At 36.1% G+C, this 22,826-nt stretch overlaps 2 protein-coding genes across 4 annotated transcripts; both read right to left on the reverse strand.

Annotated features, from left to right (window-relative positions):
* Positions 1-244: 244 nt before the first annotated feature.
* Positions 245-5,071, reverse strand: LOC113502389 (coatomer subunit gamma-like). Its single transcript, XM_026883942.1, has 2 exons — positions 4,381-5,071; positions 245-3,369 (listed from the first exon to the last, which is right to left on the reverse strand). The coding sequence occupies exons 1-2, from the start codon at positions 4,921-4,923 to the stop codon at positions 1,321-1,323; spliced, it is 2,592 nt and encodes an 863-aa protein (XP_026739743.1). The 5' UTR covers positions 4,924-5,071; the 3' UTR covers positions 245-1,320.
* A 1,113-nt stretch (positions 5,072-6,184) lies between these two features.
* LOC113502728 (transcriptional repressor protein YY1-like) lies at positions 6,185-22,605 on the reverse strand. Of its 3 annotated transcripts, none has more exons than XM_026884388.1 (12): positions 22,307-22,605; positions 17,843-17,948; positions 16,998-17,097; positions 15,519-15,645; positions 14,974-15,002; positions 14,364-14,492; positions 13,751-13,837; positions 13,127-13,228; positions 12,488-12,589; positions 11,471-11,591; positions 10,957-11,076; positions 6,185-10,669 (listed from the first exon to the last, which is right to left on the reverse strand). In XM_026884388.1, exons 2-12 carry the CDS (start codon positions 17,930-17,932, stop codon positions 10,540-10,542), a joined length of 1,137 nt encoding a protein of 378 aa, XP_026740189.1. In that variant the 5' UTR covers positions 17,933-17,948; positions 22,307-22,605; the 3' UTR covers positions 6,185-10,539. The 3 variants fall into 3 exon arrangements, with proteins under 3 accessions (XP_026740189.1, XP_026740188.1, XP_026740187.1); XM_026884387.1 differs by having other exon boundaries at positions 14,974-15,041; positions 15,519-15,630; positions 22,307-22,604; XM_026884386.1 differs by having other exon boundaries at positions 14,974-15,041; positions 22,307-22,604.
* Between the last annotated feature and the right edge of the window lie 221 nt (positions 22,606-22,826).

A 22,826-nucleotide genomic window follows, 5' to 3' on the forward strand; every position in this document is an offset into this window, starting at 1 on the left:
TGTCAGATAGGCAGTCACTTCTCGTAAAATACTGGTACTTAGCTCCATCTGGTTGGCTTTTTCAAAACTGAGTTGAATTTTGAATTTACGCCAATTATAATAAATTTCAGAACGCTTTTATTTCTTTTCATCTGAAATCATAAATTACCCGTTAAAAAACCCGTAAGTGAATTCGAGTGATCATCAATTTCGAGGGAAATGTTTAAGCCTAGCTGAGACATTTTTTTTAGAATAAAACAGAAGCTGAAGTCATACAAGGGTTTATTGAAATACTATTATAGAATACATCAGTTTCTACAGATAAAAATGCAGTTCAGAATTACTATATTTTACGTACGAGATGTAATATTGCCCTACTGTGGCATAGTAAGATATTAAAATGAACTACAGATACAAATGGGGGACTTACGATGTAACGGTTTACTCACGCGTATTTATCGGGATCGCCCGACTAGTTTCAGACCCAACCGGAGTCCTTAATCACGAGCTGACGCCGTAAATACGCGTCAGTAAACCGTTGCATCATTTAAGTATAAGTTATTCTCACGAAGGTTGATATTTAATAGGGATGTTGACTGAGTATTAAAAAAAGCGATTTAGACTGTTTTGTTGTTTTATTTTGATGATAAGCGCAATGGATGAGAAAACATTGGGTACTAATTCGATTTAAGGTAAAATACGATTTAAAACTGGAGTATCGCTTTTAGCTTTTAAACACAATTATCGTCACGAAAAAAATACACACGTTTAAAAGCGTTGACGAATCGACAAAACAGAAATTAAATCAATCAACAATCCTATTAAATTAAAAAAAGAAAGATTAGTTGTTGGCAACACATAACTTATTTTTGTACTGATCACATAAAAACTCAAGTAAATCAAATTGAAAACCTTGTTCTACCAAAATAAATGCTATATAAATACAAATAAACATAATTAAATCGTAAAATAATACAAAATTTACAAAATATAAACTTATTTTACATGAAAATATATTAAGTATTTCAAAAGTACTTGATTTCTAATGACTACAAATAGATTACAAATACTCGATTATTGCTTGTTATAAAAAGGGCTGTAATACTTGACTTTGATTATAAGATTACGTGAAAAGGTCAAAGGACAACAGGTCACCTTTACATACTGTCTATTAGCTTCTGTTGATTCTCTATGGTAGGCCGCCAATAGGTCATGTCAGGCCATACTTTTAAAATCTCTATGAAAAAGTTTGTTGTGACCGCAGCCTTAAAAGCACAGCGTAAGATTACATACTCGTTAAACTACAAATACAAATTGGAATAAATACATAACACTACTTAATTAACCGACAGCTGCAAGAAGAAGTTGTGCTACATCTTCCCTTGGAGATCTAGCTGCAAGTTTCATAGTGACACCGCCTCCTGAAGCGGCCAGGCGAGCCCTGACAAGAACGGGTGCTCCGCCCCTAAATATCCCTCCACCCCTAATCTCTTTAACAGCTTCGCCAACTATAGCTGCTTTGGGCAGGCCAAGATGCTCGCAAACTGCCTTCGCGGCATCATTTATATCATTCTGAGAGAGAACAAAAGTATCACTAGCTTCGGGAGCATTCGCTGCTCTTTCCCAAGTCTGTTCCCAGTCATCGGACCCTGCCCTAGCTCTTATCTGGTCCGCGCAGCCCATTTCGAACTCTTCCAAAGGATAAGAGTCTGCGTAACCCTCGCCGGGATCCGGAATCCCGGTGTTCGGGTCGCAATCCCGGACTACGAACTCTAAGGTCGCTCCAAAGGTACCCAGACTGTCTAAAAACGCGCATGGGTACTCAACTATAACGAAAACGCTGTCTGGTTTGTCGTAAATGAGTTTTTGGCAAGGAACTATGGACTTAACTTCGTACTCTGGAGGCATTTCGAGTCTAACATGTACTTGTTCAAGTAACTGATCGTTAAGAGTGTTAACGCATTCGAATTGTAGAATCACGTGGCGTGCGTAAACATGCTTTAACAGACGCACCCTGTATTCTGTTTCGGCTTCGGTCAAGTCTATAGGCAGGTTCGTCTTGAAGACTGGTCCAAGTCGCTCTATACCTGGGATTTTTGCCAATTGTTCAGCGTAAATTTCCTCAATCGACATTTGTACTGGTTTCCGAACTTCAATTTCGACGATTGCCTCCTTGCTTTCCTTTACTTCTTCCTCCGCTGGGACGGTTAAGATATTAAAAGGTTCATCCGGTCGCGTCGCCAAGTGATCTCGTAAAGCTTTCTCGAGAAGGACTGGGTTTGGTTTTGGTACATTTATGATGTAATCGTTGATGAGTTGTTCGTCACCAGAATCTAGAATGGCGCTGTAGTATATAGCTCGGTCTCTTACTTCATCTTCTTCGTCTAGTGTGCAGCGGGAGAGTAGGACTCTAATGTTTGGTAGTAGTTCAGGTCTTTGCGCTCCGAATTGAGCGACTGCAGACACAGCCGCTGCACGGACAGGACCAGATTCTAGAATCACTCTATTGTAAATAAATCTTATGTATCTTGATGGTTGACGGGATTTTGGTCCTTCACGACCTAGTAAATGTAGGATTCGGACAGCCAAAGCCGTGTGTTCACAATCCTCAATGAACTCGCATAGATGAGCCAGCCCTGTTTCCTTCGCTTCAGGGTTTTCTTCAACCAGAGCGATGATTGCATCAGCTATAGCTGCCTTGTACTCCAATCCACCTTCATCTCGCAACATGCCAGCAAGAAAAGCCGCGAGCGACTGATGTTTCCTAGGAAACTTAGTGCAAAGCCTCCTTATAGCTCTTACGACGACAATTTTAAATTCATCCGAAATCTCGGATACGAAACTTGATATTTGCTTCATTAGCCTATCGACTGAGCTTTCAGCTCCAGTTGCCAGCAAAGTGGTAACGGCTAGAGTGGCAACAGAGCGATTTGGGTCCGAAATCAAATTTTCCAAATCAACAGCACAAGCCGCGACTGCAGTGGGGTGTTTAGTTGTTAATCTAGCGAGGGTCCTGGCTCCAGCTAGTCGTAAAGATGCCTTGGAGGATCCACAGAACAGTTGTAGAACTGACACAGCGGGCGCTAGGTCTCTAGCTGTCTTCCTCAGATTGACGATGGCATGAGCTGCTTCGTATATCACCATTTCTGATTTATGGCGTAGACAGCACTCTATAAATTCTATATAGGGCTGTGCTGCATCCGAATCATCATCTTCGACTAGTTGCGCAGCCAAACGGATTAGTAAACAGAGGGCGTAGGGTGACTTCAGTGGCGCCCTAGCGAGTCGTGTGACTAGTTTCACGGTGGATAACTTGTCGTTCTTTCGTGAGCCGGCGACGACGCCCAACGCGTGGTACGATACCATCGCGTTGTCCGATGTGATGGCTTCCTGGAAATAAATAATAATGAATGATTATCAAGTGCTTAGAGTTTCACACTAATATTATGAATGAGAAAGTATGTGAGTGCATTTCTATGTGTGTGTGTTTACATTTGTTACCACTTCAAACTCAAATGGCCGGACTTTGATGAAATTTGATGATGAGAGCTGAGACCTGAGATTAATTCTCCGCCGGGATTATGAATCTAAAATATCTTTAGGTAGAGTTAATTAATAATAAAATGTTTAGTCCCATTCATACACAATCCGCTGATAAGCTATTGTGAGTTAATAGTAAACCCTTTCCTTCAGCTCATTATAATATTTCAATGCCATCAATTCTATTAGTTTTTCTTAAAGAGGTCTAATTATTAAACAAAAAACCTAATTACGAAAAGTCTAATAAAAAAATACAATTTATAGATTGTAGAAATACATGGATTCTAACTTTCATGTTACCCAATGTATTTGTTGTTATCATTTAGTGGAAATTAGATAATATACTATCATAAATGGTGTTTGTTAACTTTAAAAGTATTTTACTTGATTGTGATCACTTTTTACAATAGATAATAATTGACATACATACATACATACAAATTACTAAAACCTTGGGAAGACTATTTCTATTTTAGCACTACCAGGTTGTAATGATTTTCACTATATATCACTCCAAAGTTCCTACTTAAAAATAAATTAGGAACAATCGTAATATTTTTACTCCATACTACATTTTTACAATTGCTTATTACCTGGAGAGATCATCAACACACACTTTTTAAAATATGTCAACCTCAACAAAATCAAAGTAAATTTTTCATATCATCTTCCTAAGTACTTTAGCCATGGAGAATAAACACTATAGCTCTGCAAATGCAATATGGCAGCCACCAGGCTATATATTATATTTTATTGAGAGTGCAAATAGTTTAGGATATGGCAGGAAACAGATAAGACCAGCAAATCAAGATTTACTGCAAATGTATTGAAACAGGGCCGAAAGAAACATTCAGAACAAACCTGAGCCTCATTGGCCCATCGCCTGACGAGATCAGGCGCCGTCGACGACAGATGCAAAGCCGACACCAACGCAGCGGAGCTCACCGCGGGATTCTTATCAACAATGGCTTGTTTCATGTATCTTTCTATGGCCTGAAGCATAGTACTGTCTGTAATACTGCACAGGGCCCTAATAGCAGCCGCCCGGTACAGATCCTCCTTCCCAGTCATGTCTTTAGTAAGCGAAGATGTTACGATGATCACATCTTGAGCCAAATTACTCAATTCTTTGATACATAGGTACACCATACGACGTAACATAACATCCTTCGATTGAAACAGCTTTGTAGTCGCGAAAAATGCTTCCGTAGCCTCCTGGGTTGTAAATTTTTCCCCCTGATTCAGTAAATACAGAACTTTTGTTAAAATTAGCGAACATTTTCGCGGATTGACGGGCGATTGGTTGAAGTATCTCGCTTCCTGTAACACTATTGTCTTGTCTAAGTTCTGGTAGGGATTGCCTCCGCTATCCTCCTCCTCCTTTTTATCTCGTTTGAAGCTCATCCTGAGCTTTTTAGGGTTCCTCAGAAGGAAATTAAAGGGTGCCGACGAATACAGCTTACACGTCACTTGACTTGACGGCGAAATTGAAATGTCACTGTCATATTTTCAAGCGAGAAGTGATAACGTTTAGTTTTTTCGATATCGACGCAATATTTCAATTCAATTTTGTTTTATATTAACTGCCTCAAGCCAACGAAAGATAGCGGCTCCTATTTGGACTTTGTAAACACTTGTTTTGTTTTTACAAGATGCTATATAAGCACATTGTTGCGTACTCGACAAAAAAACTACTAAATAGTGCCCTAGTCCACACACTCCACACTCATTATACCATCACTCCATTGTACAAAATGCCTAAGAAAATACCTAGTCTGAAGAAATGGTCAATTACTTGAATCCTATGACAGCCATCACCTGTATTTAGGACTTCGTAACGTAACGTGTCACGGCGCCACTTTGTCCAGCCTCCCTTTCTCCCACGCAGGCAGGAAGCAGTAGACAGGATCCACCACTCGTTTAATTAACCAGCAGGGTTAGCTTCAACACTTGAACTTAGGTTAGTTTATCAATTCTGTTGTTTCTGTCTACTGTTAATTTTGATACACAATGTTTGTATTATGAGGAAGAGCGAGGCCTCCTAGCACTTACTTAAAAGGAGGTCTCCATGTAAGATTTAATGTTTATGTTTACTTAAATGTCAAATAATCTAATTTTTTTTTTTGTTGAGAGCCTTGATCGAGACCGGGTTTTTTTTTGGTTTTCAACAGTCGCAATCATATTGTAATTCCGAAAGGTCTCAGTCAGTGTATTAAGGTATTATGGTGCAGCAAAAACTTCATACTTAGGTACTTTTTGTGCGATCGCGAGCCTGGGGCCCTCAAAAGTCTGTATGACGCGCGTGTTACTTACTTCATAAAATAAAACCTTTGTTATAAACAAAGGTTTTACTTTCACAGACTAAAAAGTGCGACTCGGATAGTTTGTGTCTGCGCTGCACCTTTTTGTTTCCTTCTAACGTTCAAATAGCTGAACCCATCTCGTTAGGTTCAAGTAAACAATAAACGATGATATTGCATATGCAGCTTTTACCGTCATCTAGGGGGACGAAGCCGACAACTATACCGCATTCTTGATATACCGTAATACTGGCAAGAAGCACAATCGAAGCTCGCCCATCAGAGGGTGAGGCCGTCCTAATTTCTTTTATCACCAGACTGCTTGATATATTAGCAGGACTTGTTAATAAAAATAAAACACAAACTTTATATAAATATTTACAATTTATTTCGTTTGTCTCTCACAATAGAGAACCATGTTCAATGTAATGCTGTATTTTGACCTGACAACATTTAGTTTACAAATTAAAAACTAGCAACACTGGAAACTGAACTACCGCCTGCAGTAAATCTGAAATAAACTTCACATAATATTATGGGACGGATATTGCATTATTAAAGACCTCTTTTCTCTAATGATGTTAATTGGACCGACTACTACATTGACTATTTCCAAATTCTGACTAAATTTTGTCACGATAACTAATCCATTAATTGTCGATTCGTTAATTGTCTAGAAAAAGCAATTTACTGAAATACTCAGAGAATAATGCAATCTTTCACACTATATTGTTAATACATGCAATGTTTATTTCAGATTTATCACATCAATTTTGTTAATTTATAAAAATACGTCTTGAGACAGAGATAGATAAATGATCAGTGCTTAAACAATGAGTTCTTAAATCAGGACTGTTATTGAGGAAGCAAGATGGCATGATAGAGTACACATAGTGGCATCTCGCTTCCACAGGACCTACGGTTTCCTTTTACAAGCTTACAGACACATAACATTTCAGTCTAATAGTCACTAAATTCAAATTTGAAACTAAATTTAAACCCAAATCGACTTATACCAGCTACTTAATTACTCGCAGCTCATATAAGCCAACAATTTTGCCTATTTTCCCTAATTTCGAGGTCAAATACACCAATACATGAAAGAAGAAAATATTATTATATACAATTGCATCAGTCGTTTTAAAAAACCTTAATATACATTAACGACGAACATATAGTAGCAATTTGTTACATTACGTAGTTACAGACGAATTTATTCTGCGAGAAATTGAAAAGATTTTTCTTTGAATTAAAAGTTCATTTTTATGTGTAGTTAAAAAGGATTTTTTGCTTGATACATTCGATGTTAAAGTGGTAACAATAAATCATGAAAAAAGACCTAATAGTTTTGAAATAAAGGCTGTAGCGGCAAAGTAGGTTTTTTATAATGTTATATCACATTTGAGTCATATGCTATCTCTGTTATAGATGTTATATAGCGACTGATATTTTTTTTTAGTTTTCTACCCTAAGTGTTAAAACGGAAGCCTGTTACTAACGCTTCGCCTTTATTTAAAAAATTAGAAGACATAGAGTTACCACGAAAACAGATCGAATGTACAAGCTTATGGAAAACAATTTAGACTCAAATATAGACATTACATAATGTTATCAAATTGCTAATACATGTCATAGTAAGAGGAAGCGTCGATTCTTTTCCCTAACTTATAAAAAAGAACTAAAAATAAAGAAATTGCATGCACGCAAAAATATATCGTGAAAAAATGGTTTCTACAAATAATTAAAACATATTGTTAATTCATTTGGCAGTTATCAGTTAATAGGATATCTTTAGTACTAAGACACTCACGGTGCGGGAAACTATCATCACAGCTTCTAGTAATATTATTGAACTTGTGTAAGTGTGACACACCCGTTATAATCATACTTATAAGACGCGACAGTAGTTCCCCTGGCATCACAAACACTGATCAAGAGAAAAGAATTGTCAATTAATCAGATCATTAAATGATGTAACCGTTTACTCGAGAGTATTACCGGAGGTCGTGATTGATTCTTACCCGGGGGAAATGTTTGTGAGATGAGCACTATCATTTGTTCTGTGTCTGGGTGTAATTTATCTATAATATGTATGTATTTAGAAATATATAAGTAAGTTTATCAGTTGTCGATTAGATGGCTTTGTGTGAAAGCTTTGAATTATTAGGTATCTCATGATTAGAAACTCCGGTTGGTTCCGAAACTAGTCGGGCGATCCCGATAAATACGCGTGAGTAAACCGTTACATCATTTAATATTGAATGCTCCTCATGAGAGTTACTATAAACATTTAAATGTCATGTCTAGCACTGTGATTGTCTGCAAGTATTATGGACAACCAAATATGGTGTTGTGATCAGCTGATTTGACATCATCAATTGATCAGTCTTTGTCAAATTGAGGATAAAACAGAGTAACTAAATAAAAATGTATTAGTAATTAGTAGCACTATTGTAGGATAAGTCTTATATTTTTGCATGCATGCTTCGGAATGGAATTCATATGTTTAAAAAATATTTTAAAACTAATTCTCTATTTAATATTATTTATATGCACTGGTATTGGTATAAAGAAATATACACAAGTGAGAAATGCACAATTATTGCGAATTATTTAACAATTGAGTAAAACAAATTAGATTGCAATAATTGTGCAATTTTCAATGATATTTTTGCCTTATTTTGCAATTGTACAATTGAGGAAGTTGTTTGAAAGGTAAACATATGAAACACACTTAATTATAAAAGATATTTCTATGCAATTGACATTGTGCTGAATATAATAACTATAATGGAAGATTCTCTGAACACTTTCTCTTGAATCCTGAAAAACGACTCAACAGAAAAGTTTTATCACCTGTCAAACCTCTTTTCGTGATTGCGTGATAGTTTTACCAACACATCACAGCTGTGTTTTTAATTTGACAACAGTATAAGTTGATCAGCCTTCCAGAGTTTAACCATATGAATTCCGTTCCTCTAAAACTAAAAATTATATTACAATATTATTTTTTGGCATTTATATGGTACAAAATTTACAAATTCGTTAGCCTATTTGTTAAACAACCTTTATCTTAACTCTCTGTTAACTAATATTTATAATTATAATAAAATCGTAGTTTCCTAATTGGTGTTATTTTTGAAACAATTAAATAAGATTTAACTCAGTACAGGATTGAAATTAGAAAGATTTCTAAGGATATTAATTAAAATACGCTGGAAGTATTAGCAGACGACATATAAATGGTAAAACTGAATTATGCAAATCAAAGGCAAACATTTTTTTTCAAATAAAGGCACTTTTAATGATAGCTTTACCACCAACATGCAGTCACATGATATATTCAGTATTTCTTGTTAACTTATTATAGTAACATAATCAGAAAATCAAATTAATAAGTAAACATTATCAGATATTCAAAATTTTAAGCATTTTTACTTGAAGAAAGATGTGAATTCTCACACATTGAAGTATAAAAACCACCCTGAATATAAAACAGGATATCAAATTCAGGTCTGTTTAAGAAGATTTATAAGCTTGAAGAAAAATACGTCTAAAACTAGCTTTTGATAAAGAGATATTGGACACAGGTTGTCTACAAAATAGGTTATATTCGCGATTGTTTTTCACGCCAACTTATAGTAAATAAGAAAATAATATAAGATTTGTAAAACTCTTTCCAATGCATCCTTTTGCTTAGATATTGTGGTCACAGTTTAAAAATTTTACTAACATCATTATTTCTATTTAAAATATGGAAGTGATTGTTTGTATGTTTCGCTATCATGTTAAACCGCTCAACTGACTGTGATAAAATTTGGTATGAGGATTGTACCGGTAGGGATGATATCTCGTTAAACCGACATTAACGCGACTGGTAACGTGAGCTAAAGGCAGTATGACATACCAGTTTACTCATACGTCTTTATCGGGATCGAGAGACAAGTTTCGGATCCAACCGGATTCCTCACAGCAGCATTTTTACCAAGACAATTTACTTATTTGTAAGTGTAAGTGGGCTAAATGTTGGACAGTCTGACAGGAAGATTCAGATAAGTATTGGACACATTTCTTTACGTTGAATGACAATAAATTGATTTTATATGACGTCACAATCATGTATATTTTGTGCTCTCTGTGACGATGAGTTCTTTCAAACTTTGTTTACGTTCGCCTACTTGAACTTTGTCAGTAAAACACTGCGCCTCATACTAATAGTCTAATTGAAAGATCATATAGATTAAGCATAACTGTACATCCATGTTATTGTATGATTCAGATATGTTTATGTACCAAATGTAAAGTATTTAATTATTCTTAAACTGTGACCGTTAATTGACAAACTATTTTATACAACAAACAGTGCAAGAACTAAAAAAAAGTGCCAAATACAATTTTGTTAGTATGCAACACCAAGTGAATGTTGCCAAACTAAAATAATATTTTGTTTAACATAAAATTCCTTTGGTTCACTCCAAAGCAAGCAAAAATATAGAAAATAAAAAACTTGATCACTCGCAAGTCTGTTCCACAGTCTTGCTTTCTTGCATCACTATTTAAGTCTTTTCTTGTCTCACTTTGTAGCGTCTTACTTCATAATATTATGATAATTATTCGATTCTTGCATCACTAGCACTGTCACATTGTCACTTCACTTCACTTGTGGAGGTATTCCGTCCTTGCATGTTGCAAGAGGTCACTTCTTGCTTGGAGCAAGAGTTCACTCATGCGTGTAGAAGATTAGTTGGGGATTCGAGTCGTCCGGGGACATTTCCAGTTGGACGTACTGTGGTGTGGTTCTCGCAGACTCGTAGGAATTGCCACCGTTGCGAGATAATGAATTTCTTGACCTGGAAATTGTGTACACATATTATTAGATACGAAAATACTTGTGAAAATTTAATTTCTGACTGTGCAAGTATTTAAAAGACCCTGAAGGTAGGATTTTTAACAATTATACTTGTGTCGCGGGGGTTTTACAAACATACAAATTACGTGCACAAATACCCACACTCGAATTTCGTGGCTCATACAAATGCTTGTTCTACGCGAGGATCGAACCCGCGGCACGACGCGCAGTGGGTTTGGCGTGGTGACCTCAGCCACTGGGCTATCCGTGTGTTATGTATGTACTCACTTGGCTTTGGCGTGTGTTAGTATGTGTGACTTGAGGTTGGTGCTCTGCGCGAACTTCTTGTTGCAGCCGTCGAAGGGACACACGTAGGGACGGTCGCCAGTGTGGATGCGGACGTGGGTCCTAGAGCGATGAGCGGACACATTATGTTATGGAAAACAATAGGGTGGCTGTGCAAGACGGTAAAATGCCAGTCTACTAGCCTGTTGATTATTGTGAGCGGCGTCGTCGCTGTATAGGCCTTGTTAGCCATCAGCGCAAGTGCCAAAATAAAAAAAACTAACACGGCTGTGTTTCAGTCATCTGTCATAGATGTTAGAGGCCACTAATGATGATGAATATTATATATACGACTATATACTATATACGACTCGGCAGAAAACACATATTTATACACTCAATGCTTTTACATGTGTACTACCTTAGCTAATCTATATTTTTTTTAACAGACGCTTTCAAAGATTCCTTCTAAATTTATTGCTTTATATTATAATGGTATTGAACATTTGTAACCAACCTTAAGTTAAAATCTAAGGAGAACCTCTTCCCGCAGCCCTCGAAGGTACACTGGAAGGGTTTCTCCCCGGTGTGGACGAGCTGGTGACGTTTTAACTTTGAACTCTCTACGAAGGCTTTACCTGCAACGAAAAACATAATGTATTACTAGATGTCGTGCGCGTCTTAATTCTCGTGGTTATGAAATAGGTAGGAAGGCTTTTAGCGATGAGACCGCCATTGTACCCTAACATTGTATGTATTAAGAATCACTGCTGTAATTCCATGGTGTACAATCTATACTCTATACTAATATATAAAGCTGAAGAGTTTGTTTGATTGTTTGTTTGTTTGAACGCGCTAATCTCAAGAACTACTGGGCCAAATTGAAAAATTATTTTTGTGTTGAATAGACCATTCATCGAGGAAGGCTTTAGGCTTTAAACCATCACACTGTGACTAATAGGAGCGAAGATGCAATGGAAAATGTGAAAAAAACAGGGCAGGTACAAATCATAACTTATACTTCTACCCACGGGGACGAAGTCGCGTGCAACAGCTAGTAAAGAATATTCTAATATTCTAATCTCTAGGATTAGGGATAGTTTAAGCTGTATTCTAGTATTCTGCAAAAATATGGGGTATACAACATTGTAATATATTTTTTTTAATTGAACCTTTAATTATTGAAATTCGCGTGTTTAAACTAACAAACTACAGTATTTTTTTGTAGATTAATGCATTAAAACCTTATCTGCGGACCTTATAGAGTTATTATTATAATACAAATCTTGAACAATATTAAGTTCCTGCCAGTCCATCTATAAAAACGTGTAATTTGTTACTTATACTCGACGCCAAAATGCTCAGCAATATAATATTTACTTAACATGAAAAATAATATTTAAAACAGTCCGTTATTCTCTCTAAACCTCGAGAATGACTGGACCTTACTGACTATTGCCTCGCAATACTTGCAGTAGAGGTTACCACAGACGAAGTCGCGGTCTAAAGCTAGCTATTAAGTGTTGACCCCTACCGCACTCCGCACAGACGTGTACGCGGGGCCCGTGCGTGTGCAGATGTTTCCGCATCGCCGAGTTGTCGCGGAACATCTTCGTGCAGCCTTTGTGCGGACATGCTGGAGACAAACAATATGAGTGTTAATTAATTGTCTAAGGGGATTTATTCGGCTAGCCTGTCGCTGCTGGTGCAATATATATGTTACTGTAAAAGCCGGATAAAATCAGTTTTTTTTAAACATTTATCTATTGATTGTAAACCGTAACATTTACCAATGTTTTTACATTAACACGTGACACCTCTATCTTATTAATAATAGTGGATTCGCAAAAAAGAACAGTCGATAAAATACATCATCCCAGTCAGTGTTTAAAAACATATGCGTTGCCTTAAAGTTTATAATGTTTTTTAAAAAACGACTCCCACATTAAGGAATTCTATCCTTGTGTCGCGGGGGGTTTAATAAACATTCAAGTCACACAAAGACACCAAACTCAGAACAAGCATTCGTGGATCGCACAAGCGCCTACGCGGGGATCGAACCCGCGACACCCGCGTGGGGGCTACATGTCTTAAATATAGACTATTCAGGCGTCGTTTCTGAGACTATGAGTGTTTTTCTTGGAGTTTTTTTACATTCAATGAATAACATTACCTATCGTTCTGTCTGAGGACTCGGGCATGGGTTTCTTTAGTCTTATTTTGTGTCCGGGACGCGCGAACTCCGCTAATTGCTTGGGATCTGATAAGTCTAAACCTGGAAACAAATTTTTGTACATATTACTATCATATTTAGTGTTTTTGATCAGTTTTAATTTAATTAATCGTCATAATATTGTAAAAATACTGCTATTAACAATGCTGGGTAACTCACATTGGTAGAAACAGGACAAGTGTAAATATATACTATTGAATAACATTGAAATGAAACGACTTTTACGGATTTTATCGCGGTTTAATTTTTGGTTTTAGTTCCCGACGTTTCGACACCTTTGCAGGTATCATGGTCACGTCAACCAAAAATTAAACCGCGATAAAATCCGTAAAAGTCGTTTCATTTCAATGTCTAACATTCGCGTAAACCTAAGAAACCACTATTGAATAACATTAAAATTCAATCAAGGGATTGTTATTCCTTTTGGCACTGAAAGGTTATGATTTAGTTGATTTTCATTACCCGTCACTCTACCACAGGTAAGACCATAGTTTCATAACTGTTGAACCGATTTTGATGAAATGTTGTAAAGTTAGAAGTTTTTATAGAGAGAAGTGTTTATACCTGGCATTGTTTCATTTCCTAATATGTTCTTCTTGCCCGTCATGTATTCCGTGTAGTCTGGATCTGGTTCGGGGTTCGAACCGTCGTCTGAAAAAAGTAATGTTAGATATCAGTTGATCGGTTACTATGAGCTTTGCGATTGGGATCAGAGAGCAATGTGTATAGACAGGTAAGATCAAAGATTGATTTGATAAAGAATTGCTTAAAACAAGAATACTCTTAGTGTATATGACTTGTTGTAACTGCAATTGAAAATGGCACTTTCCTTCTTTTCAATGCGTAAAAATTAGTTTTGAACTGTTTGCTTGTATTGTTAGAGAATAAAATTTCTTGTTGAAACCACATTTTTATGTTTTCGCTGAAGTCTTAGACAAGAATTGGACCTGGGGGATTGCATTCGACTATCCTCACAGGCAGTCTCGGTGTGGGTATAAGCTTTCAAAGTTTTGCCGAAAAATACATGTTTAAACTCTTTGCTTTTATTGTTAAGAGTCAATTTTGTAAATCAAATTTCTTCATCAAAGGCAAGTAAGTACAGCAGCAGGTGTTGCATTGTACATATTGAAATCCCACTGCAGCTGTCCCTAGACTAGGTGAGTGTATGCAGGCTGACCGTCATCGTCCCCGGTGGCCCACATGGTGACGGAGAACTCCCCCTCCATGGTCTTGATCTGCACCTGCTTCTGCTCCCAGCGCCGCGCCGCGCCGCGCCCCGCCTCCAGCATGTGCGCGGGGACCTCGCCTGCGGGACAGGATACATCAATACTACACTCAAGACGGATAATACTCTCCCCAAAGATGTATCTAAGTTTTAAAGGTGTAGTGTTGAATAAGTAGCACAAATATTTTGATAGTATCAATTTTTGTTTAGATAACTAGAGATTGCTACCTTCTTTTGTATAATGTTTATATCTAGCCCGCTGAGTCCATGGTGGATAAAGGCAAACTACAAGGTTTTTGACATACTTTAACATATTAACTTATATAACTATAACTTTCTTAAACATATTAATCTTTTACGTGGACAATTTCACGAAAAAAATTATATGCTCGTAATATTAAAGACAAAATTAGATTAAACTATTTATTCCTTTTAGAAAATATCATTACTTATACAAGTCTTTGTCCAACGCTAGAAAATCCAATGTGACATTGATCACTTCAGGTTTGTAAGTTTAACTTTTCGACTTTGAAATTAGTAAAATAATAATAAAACAACTCACCAATAGGCATTAAGTGTTGTATATTGTTGCTGTTGTTAGGTACCGCGCGGGGTCGACCGCGACCCCTTCTGAAATATAATATGTTTTGAATTAGTTAACGTAGCAAATACTTTAGATAGAAGTTTCTGATTCTCAGACCTACCCAATCAACATTCCCCTGCCCTTATCCTACTATGCACACAAAATGTCATGAGAATCGGTCGAGTCATTTCGGAGGATTTCAATTACGTACACTTGACACGAGAATCTATGTATACTAATATATAAAGCTGAAGAGTTTGTTTGAACGCGCTAATCTCAGGAACTACTGGTTCAAATTGGAAAATTATTATAGTGTTGTATAGACCATTCATCGAGGAAGGCTTTAGGCTATATACCATCACGCTGCGACTAATAAGAGCGAAGATACACTGGAAAATGTGGAAAATACAGGAACAATTATTCATCTTCGAGGGCTTCTGTTCAAAAATTCCTTACTTATATCTTCTAACCACGCGGACGAAGTCGCGGGCGACAGCTAGTTTTATATATTAGAGATTCCTTACCTACTGCTGGTGGTCGCTGGTACATTGTACAGGGGGTCATAGTGTGGGTCTGAGCTCGCGTTTAGCACTTCCTCTCCTGATATCCCCGGTAGGATGACTTCTTCACTGCCCACTGCAATTTTATAGTCTGTCAGCGGTTGCCGACATTGGCTTGTAAATTCATTGAATGGATATGAGGTTTAGGCGTTGATGTAGGAAAACCCTTGATGCTCTCTCAATGGATAGACAAGTTTAATATCGGTATTTGAAGATTAATAATGAGTTACTCGGGCTATACGTCGGTATGACTTTTTGGCTTTGGACTATCCGTAACGATGTTCTCAGATGTGGTAATGATAGCAGGGACCACCACAATTTAACGTTTCTTCCGAAAATCAGAGCTAGCAAAGTAGACATATAGATCCTAAGGAAGCCCAGTGCTCGAGGACGTGTCGTAGTTTAAATCCCCGCGCAGCACAAGCATTTCTGTGATCCACGGATGCTTTTCTGAGTCTGGGGGTCTGAGTGCAATCCGCGACATAAGGATTTAATACCATAGTGCGGGAATCGACTCTATAATTAAAAATCTACTCTACATTTTAATACGTGTTATTATTGTTTAATCTTTTCTCGCATAGTAAAAACAACTTTAAGACAAGTACTTTAGGTTGAATGTGCAAAAAATGTGTTTCTAACTACCGGATTTGGTTTTGAATAGCAGACATAACTGACGGTCCCTTTTAAGTGTGGGTTCTTATACATCAATGGGTTTAGGCTGTGTCCTAACCAAACGTATAATCAGATGATTGAGAGAACTGTGACGAAATAGCTTAGTTATAATAATTATTGTCTTAACAACAAAAACATACAATTTCAAAAAAAACTTCTGTGCCAAACTCAATTGAATTATTAACAAGGGAACAAATGACAGCTATTTCACGTTGTCTTATCCAGATTTTTTGGGGTGGGTTGAAAACTAGTATATTCGATTTGCAGCATCAACATAATATGTGGAATTACTATTAACAGCGTGATCGTTGCTGAGGTTTGACATCTAACTATAGGTTTGGTTAGAATATTTGCTTCTAGATGAAAAACAAATGATGATATGAAAGTGATAGTACATATTATAGGTAATAGAGACGATGACTGATTCTTTAACGGCCGTGAAGGTAGGAAGGTAAGTCTATGGAAATAAAATCAGGAGCTTTGGACTTCAACTAGAATCGCCTACCCTTTACAAAAAACAATGGTCAGTCATCGCGACAATGTTATTTAAATTGTAAGATTGGTGAGAAGATCGCCGCTAATCTGGATTTTTCATGAAGCTTTTTGATCTTCTATTATTAGCTGTATTTATTTTTTAATCCTATAAGCAAGACTTAATAATAGGATGATGACTTTTAGTCCTTATAAACCGAGTTTTTAGAAAAAAAGGTCACACCAGGGTATACCAGACCTTTTTTCAAGTATTTAACCAAATGGATAGTAAGGACATACCTTCTTCTAGATGCTGCATACCAATGACCTGTTCCTCAACCTCCTCATATTGATCATCTGTGATGTACTCCTCGTATTGACCTGCTTCTATCTCTTCATACTGGAAACAAAGAATATAGGGTGAATAAGGGTTGGCAAAAAATACCGGGTGAGAATTAGTATGACTACCAATTAGCACTACAAATCTCTTATTTTTAAAGTGGCTACAGAAACATCGTGTTGAGTAGGTAATTAAGTTGAGAAGGTTAGATAGGCAGTCGCTCCTTACAAAACACTGGTACTTAGCTGCATCTGGTTGGACTAGAAGCCGGGGGTGAGATGATAGCTACGTGCTAGTAATAGTACTTTTTTAATCATAATATTCCACAACTTTCACACAACGCCATTTAGTCTCAAACTAAGCAGAGCTTGTATTATGAGTACTAGACAACTGATAAACATACTTAGATACCTATGTTTTTCTAAATCATCATCGCCCTAGCCTTTTCCCAACTATGTTGGGGTCGGCTTCCAGTCTAACCGGATGCAGCTAAGTATCACTGTTTTATAAGGAGTGATTACCTATCTGATGTCCTCAACCCAGTTACGTGGGCAATACGATACCCCTTAGTTAGACTGGCTATCACCTTCAAGCTTCTGATTACCGTTAACGACTGTCAAAGATGTATGAATAACAGCCGGGGCCCACAATTTAACGTGCCTTCCGAAACACGGAGAAACTTGTGAAATAAGAAACTTATGTATTTCTAAATACAAAAATATTATAGACGTAAAGTACACCATCCGCGTACTAAAACCTAGTAGACTAGACCTAGTAGCACTAAGTTCTAGTGCATGATATTCACCTTGACTCCGACCTGATCGTCTCCTTCTATGTCTACCATGGAGCCGTGTGTGCCTATCTCCACCTCACACATAATCTCCTGGTTCATCATGATGGTGCCGTGTCAACTGAAACACAAACATATGGTAAATTAACAGAAGGGTAGAGCAGGAGACTGAACGCCGTCTGAAAGTAATATTATTGAGGCAATATATGGCAAATAACTGGTAGCCGACCCCAACATAGTTGGGGAAAGGCTAGGCCGATGATGATGATATGGAAAACTAACGAAAGGGAACGAGCAGGAGACTGACCGCTGTCTGAAAGAAAAATTATAATCCAGCGTGCTTCATAAGTCCCTATAGAAAACTAACACATTTTTCTGAAAATTAATCAATGTTTGAGAAAACGCGTAATTTCGTGTTGTGACAAATGCTTTAAAGTCCGTTCTGTGAAACAAATCCTTGAAAGGTTTTCTTTTTAATGTATTTAGCCATCATGTAAAAAATGAGACCAGTTTAGATAGAGCCGCTACTTCTATTTGACCTGTGTGACCCCCAACCAATAGTAAGGGTCAAGGTCACAAAATTCAGACTTGTATTTCGTTACGTAAAAGAAAAATCTAGACTTTGAATATTTTATAAAAGGCTTTCTTTATTTTCTCAGATAAGGTCCAAAGTTATTCTTCGTGATTATTTAATACGAGCTATCTTTAGAATATTTAATTTATTGTTACATGAAATTGTAAAGAATTATTATTGTCCAGTCTGGGTTCAAACTAGTGACCTTGTGAATAATAATCCGATCATTGAACTTGCATATAAACAATAATGAAAACACGCCCATTTAATTACATTTTAAAATAGGATAATATGTTAGCTATTTAAGGCAGAATATTAACACCTTTTATTACGGTGATAACGATAACAAATTGACAGTTATAATTTTACAATTAACGCTGTTGAATTGCTTTTGCAAGGTACGTTATACCGCTACTGAAAGCGGAGTGGAACGGAGTGTAAAGATAAAATATTTTTACCCAACTGAGTCAGAAAGATTGCAATGTTTTTTAAATGTGTCATCTGATGGAGGGTGGAGACAACCTTTACCATTTCACAATATTAAAAACCTCGTGTTCTCCTCCACTCTAAGATCATCTAAAATATCAAATTCTGGTGTCACGGTGTACGAAATTGTGTCCTCCGAAAAGGCTCGACCGATTCTCATGAAATTTTGTGTCCATATATTATTGAGGCTAAGAATAGTACATCTATTTTTGATAGTCTAATTTTTATTTGTATGGGGAATCCACATTTGCTGGGTCAGCTAGCTTTATATATAGTTATTTGGTATCTAGCAAAAACAATGCGATAGCAAAACGTGCACAATTATTGCTATCAATTCAATTATCATTGGATAATTTGGATGAGCTATTGTCTTCATCATCCCTATAACAATATTTATTTTATTCCTTTTGCAATAAACAATAGAGTAAGGTACATCAGTGGAACTTATAGACTCGGACTAACATTAAGTATTGCACTATTCAATTAAAAAACAAATCAAATCAGTCCTCTTAAAAAATTAGTTTTTAAATAAATAAAAAAGCTGAAGTTTTATATTACTTACTAGTTAAATAACAAGGGTAAGCCTGTATTGTAGTCTAGAGTATAAATATATGACCAGTGCCGGCGCAAGGGCCACTGACACCCAGGGCGAAAATATTGGGGCGCCCACTTGAAGGGAGCAAAAACCTCAATAAAAAATATGCACAGAGCGTAGAGCACAGTTCTGAGGGTTTGCACCAGGACAGGCAAGAGACTCCAACTTCAGACCTTGGCGCCCCCCAGAATTTGTCGCCCTAAGCCATCGCCCCATCACCCCCCCCCCTAACCCTGAATATGACTGATATATTTTAGTGGTATGCCTTGGTTTGATAATCTTTATTGTTGTTTCATAACAAAACACCAAGGGTGTTTATCTATTTTGTGCCTAAACAAATGGGAGTGTAGAATATTATACACAAATAGGTTTAACAGCAAAAATGTAACATTCAAATCCAGTCCTTACCCTTATTGATCAACACAAAAAGTATCAACACAAATATATTGTCAAATCTCTAGTGCTATAATACAAGTTACTATCGGGCAAATTTTGCAGTAATTTTACTTTATTTTGTTAGTCTTGTGATCAGTCGATTTGACAACTGTCTAAATCATCAGCTGTCCTCAAACCAGATGTGAGGCATAACTAATTGAACATTCATACGGTATAGATAGATTCAGTGAGATTTCTCGTTAAACTATGCGGACTAATGATAAAAGCAATTAAAACATTTTGCATATTAACTACTTCGTAACTTGGAAACAAGAATTAGTGTAATTACAATGAGGAAGACTGAGTTTTGTATTATTGTATATTACAGTTGAAAACTCATTAGATTATTGTTCTAAATGAGTTTAGTTGGCTAATTGATCCAAATTGCTGAAAATCTTTGAGTTTTCCATATAAAAATGTAAACATAACAAACTTTTCAATATTATATTTGTCAAGTCCCACAGCTGGGCAAAGAATACTTAATAAAAACTCTTCTCAAGAATATACAACTTTGTTATGATAAAATACCTATAAAGTATGCAAGACCTGTGTAAAAGTCCATTAAAATAATAAATTATGAAAATAACGATTTCCATTTCCTTCCTCTTCTTTTCATTATCACTTATCCTCCAAGCAGCCTTATCAAACAATTTCCTGTTTCAATAAATATCTAGTTTTGAAGTCTAAAATATAATAAAAGACAGATCAAGACTAGTTTTTGTTGTTTTCTGGTCTCTAAAGTAATTTTTTAACATATGTTAATACCAATACTGCTCAATTGTATCAGAATTGATAACACTAATACCATAAAAACGAAATACAATTTTATATCAGGCTTCATTCTTTTAGGTCCTCCATAACAATATATGTATATGTTTGTCTTTGTGAGAACCTATTGAATAAACTGATTAAACTAGCCATTTACTGACTTCTATCATTTATTATTTAATGCATAGTACAATATTGTAACAACTATTACCTATTTGGAAGAGTAACCTATAAAATATCTTGCCAGTTCTTCTGAAGGAGAGATTTAGGAACTGAACGCAGAACTAAAGTCACTTGATCAAAAAATTTAACATAACTAACAAAAAAAAACATTCCTATTAGTAGTACCTTACTTTTTTTTAATTTTATGTAAGTAGAAAAAAAACTCTAACATTAAAACTCTTTGAGTGAGTAGGTAGTTACTGAAGCGACTGGCACATTCCGCCAAGAGTCACAGGTTTGAATATTTTCACTCTATTTAGTAGCAATGCAGGTAGCTATGATATTGGTACTTCAGACACTTACTATGGGTAGAATCATAACCTAAGAACATTCCTTAATGTATTTCTGTTGGTACTTTACAACCTGAATATGAAAAAAACTGTAACTTCCATTTGAGCATTAAGTCTCATATTAAATTCTTAGTTAAAATATAATTAAATAAATATTAAAATATAATTTTTAACACTGAATATTATATTACTTATAATCTAATTAGAATATGTATAACATCATATTAAATGACATTTTTAATTAGACATAACATATTTGATACAAGAAAGTCTTTTGACTTCTAATAAACCTTAACAAAGTTAAGTGGTGCTAATTAATAAACCTGTTTTAAACTCACTTATAAATTGTTTACATAATTTAATCAGACAAACCTTGTTGTTTGATTGTTTAATGAATTTCGAGTCTAACTACCTATGAAATATGTATAGATAACAAAGATAGCCCAAGTGAAATATTTATAATACATACTTATGTAATTAAATAAGAGTATTGACATTTTTAATCAATTCATGAGGCTGAACGCACACATACCTTTGCCTATACGATAAGATGACAAAATAATGACAATGAAAAACAACAATCTCTTTACTTCTTGGAGATTACGAAAACATTGGATTATAGATGTAAATAAAACATTTCTGCAGTCCACTAACATAAATTGAGTGCGTTAAATATGTTTTTCACAGTTTATTTTTAGAACATATCGTGAAACACGTAAACATTTGTGATTTTAGAGTAAATAGAGTTAATATATACGTCATCCGTCACAGTACAAGTTTTAATGAGAATTTGTTGCCTCCCACAGAGAAAAACATTTTTTATACATTTTATTGTGCCGCATTATGCTGCACTGGAGTCAAACAACTATCTCTCGGGGCAGGTGCGAGTCTACTGGCGGCGCAACTCGACCGGCCGGGCCCGCGACCCAGACGATTTTTTAGATAATTATAAAATGACCACGCCAAACGCTACACACATCGATACCTTATAAAATGACCTTCATTCTACCGCCCTCGATAGGACAACCTAACACGTAAATTCATAGAAAATACAAAACACTTGTTACGATACGTCAAAAAGTACTATGTTTTCGATAGAAATAATTTACCTGTATTTATCCAGTAACAAAAGCACCGACGGCCCCCAGAAGACAAATATGGACAGATGCGTTGGCACGGAATTTTCCAACGCAATATTTACCACAACTAGTGCCACAGTTTTCAGTGAAAAAAAGTTCGATATTTAGGCTCAAAAATATTTGAAATTTACGCGAAAATGTTTATAAAATATGTCCGACTAAACATGGCGTCCAAAGATGTCCGACCAAATTCAATATGGCGAAGCAAAATGGACGCCCGCTCTCCACCCGCTCGTACTCAAGAACTCCGCCGAGAAAGGAAAAGCATAAACTCACGTCACATAGAAAAAAAGTCATCGCCGTTCAATGTTGCCATACACAACTTCATACCGTGAAGTCGAATAATGTATTTTTATTAAAAACATGCATTAGTAATAAGTTAAAACAGTGCATTTAAACAGATTTATTTTAACTTATATTGTAATATCATTATTTTGCAGTAAAAACATGAAGTTTCAGAGATATTCACTGAAATCTCTCGATGTTTACA

The sequence above is a fragment of the Trichoplusia ni genome, chromosome 17 (genome assembly GCF_003590095.1).
Source record: "Trichoplusia ni isolate ovarian cell line Hi5 chromosome 17, tn1, whole genome shotgun sequence".
NCBI lineage: Eukaryota > Metazoa > Arthropoda > Insecta > Lepidoptera > Noctuidae > Trichoplusia > Trichoplusia ni.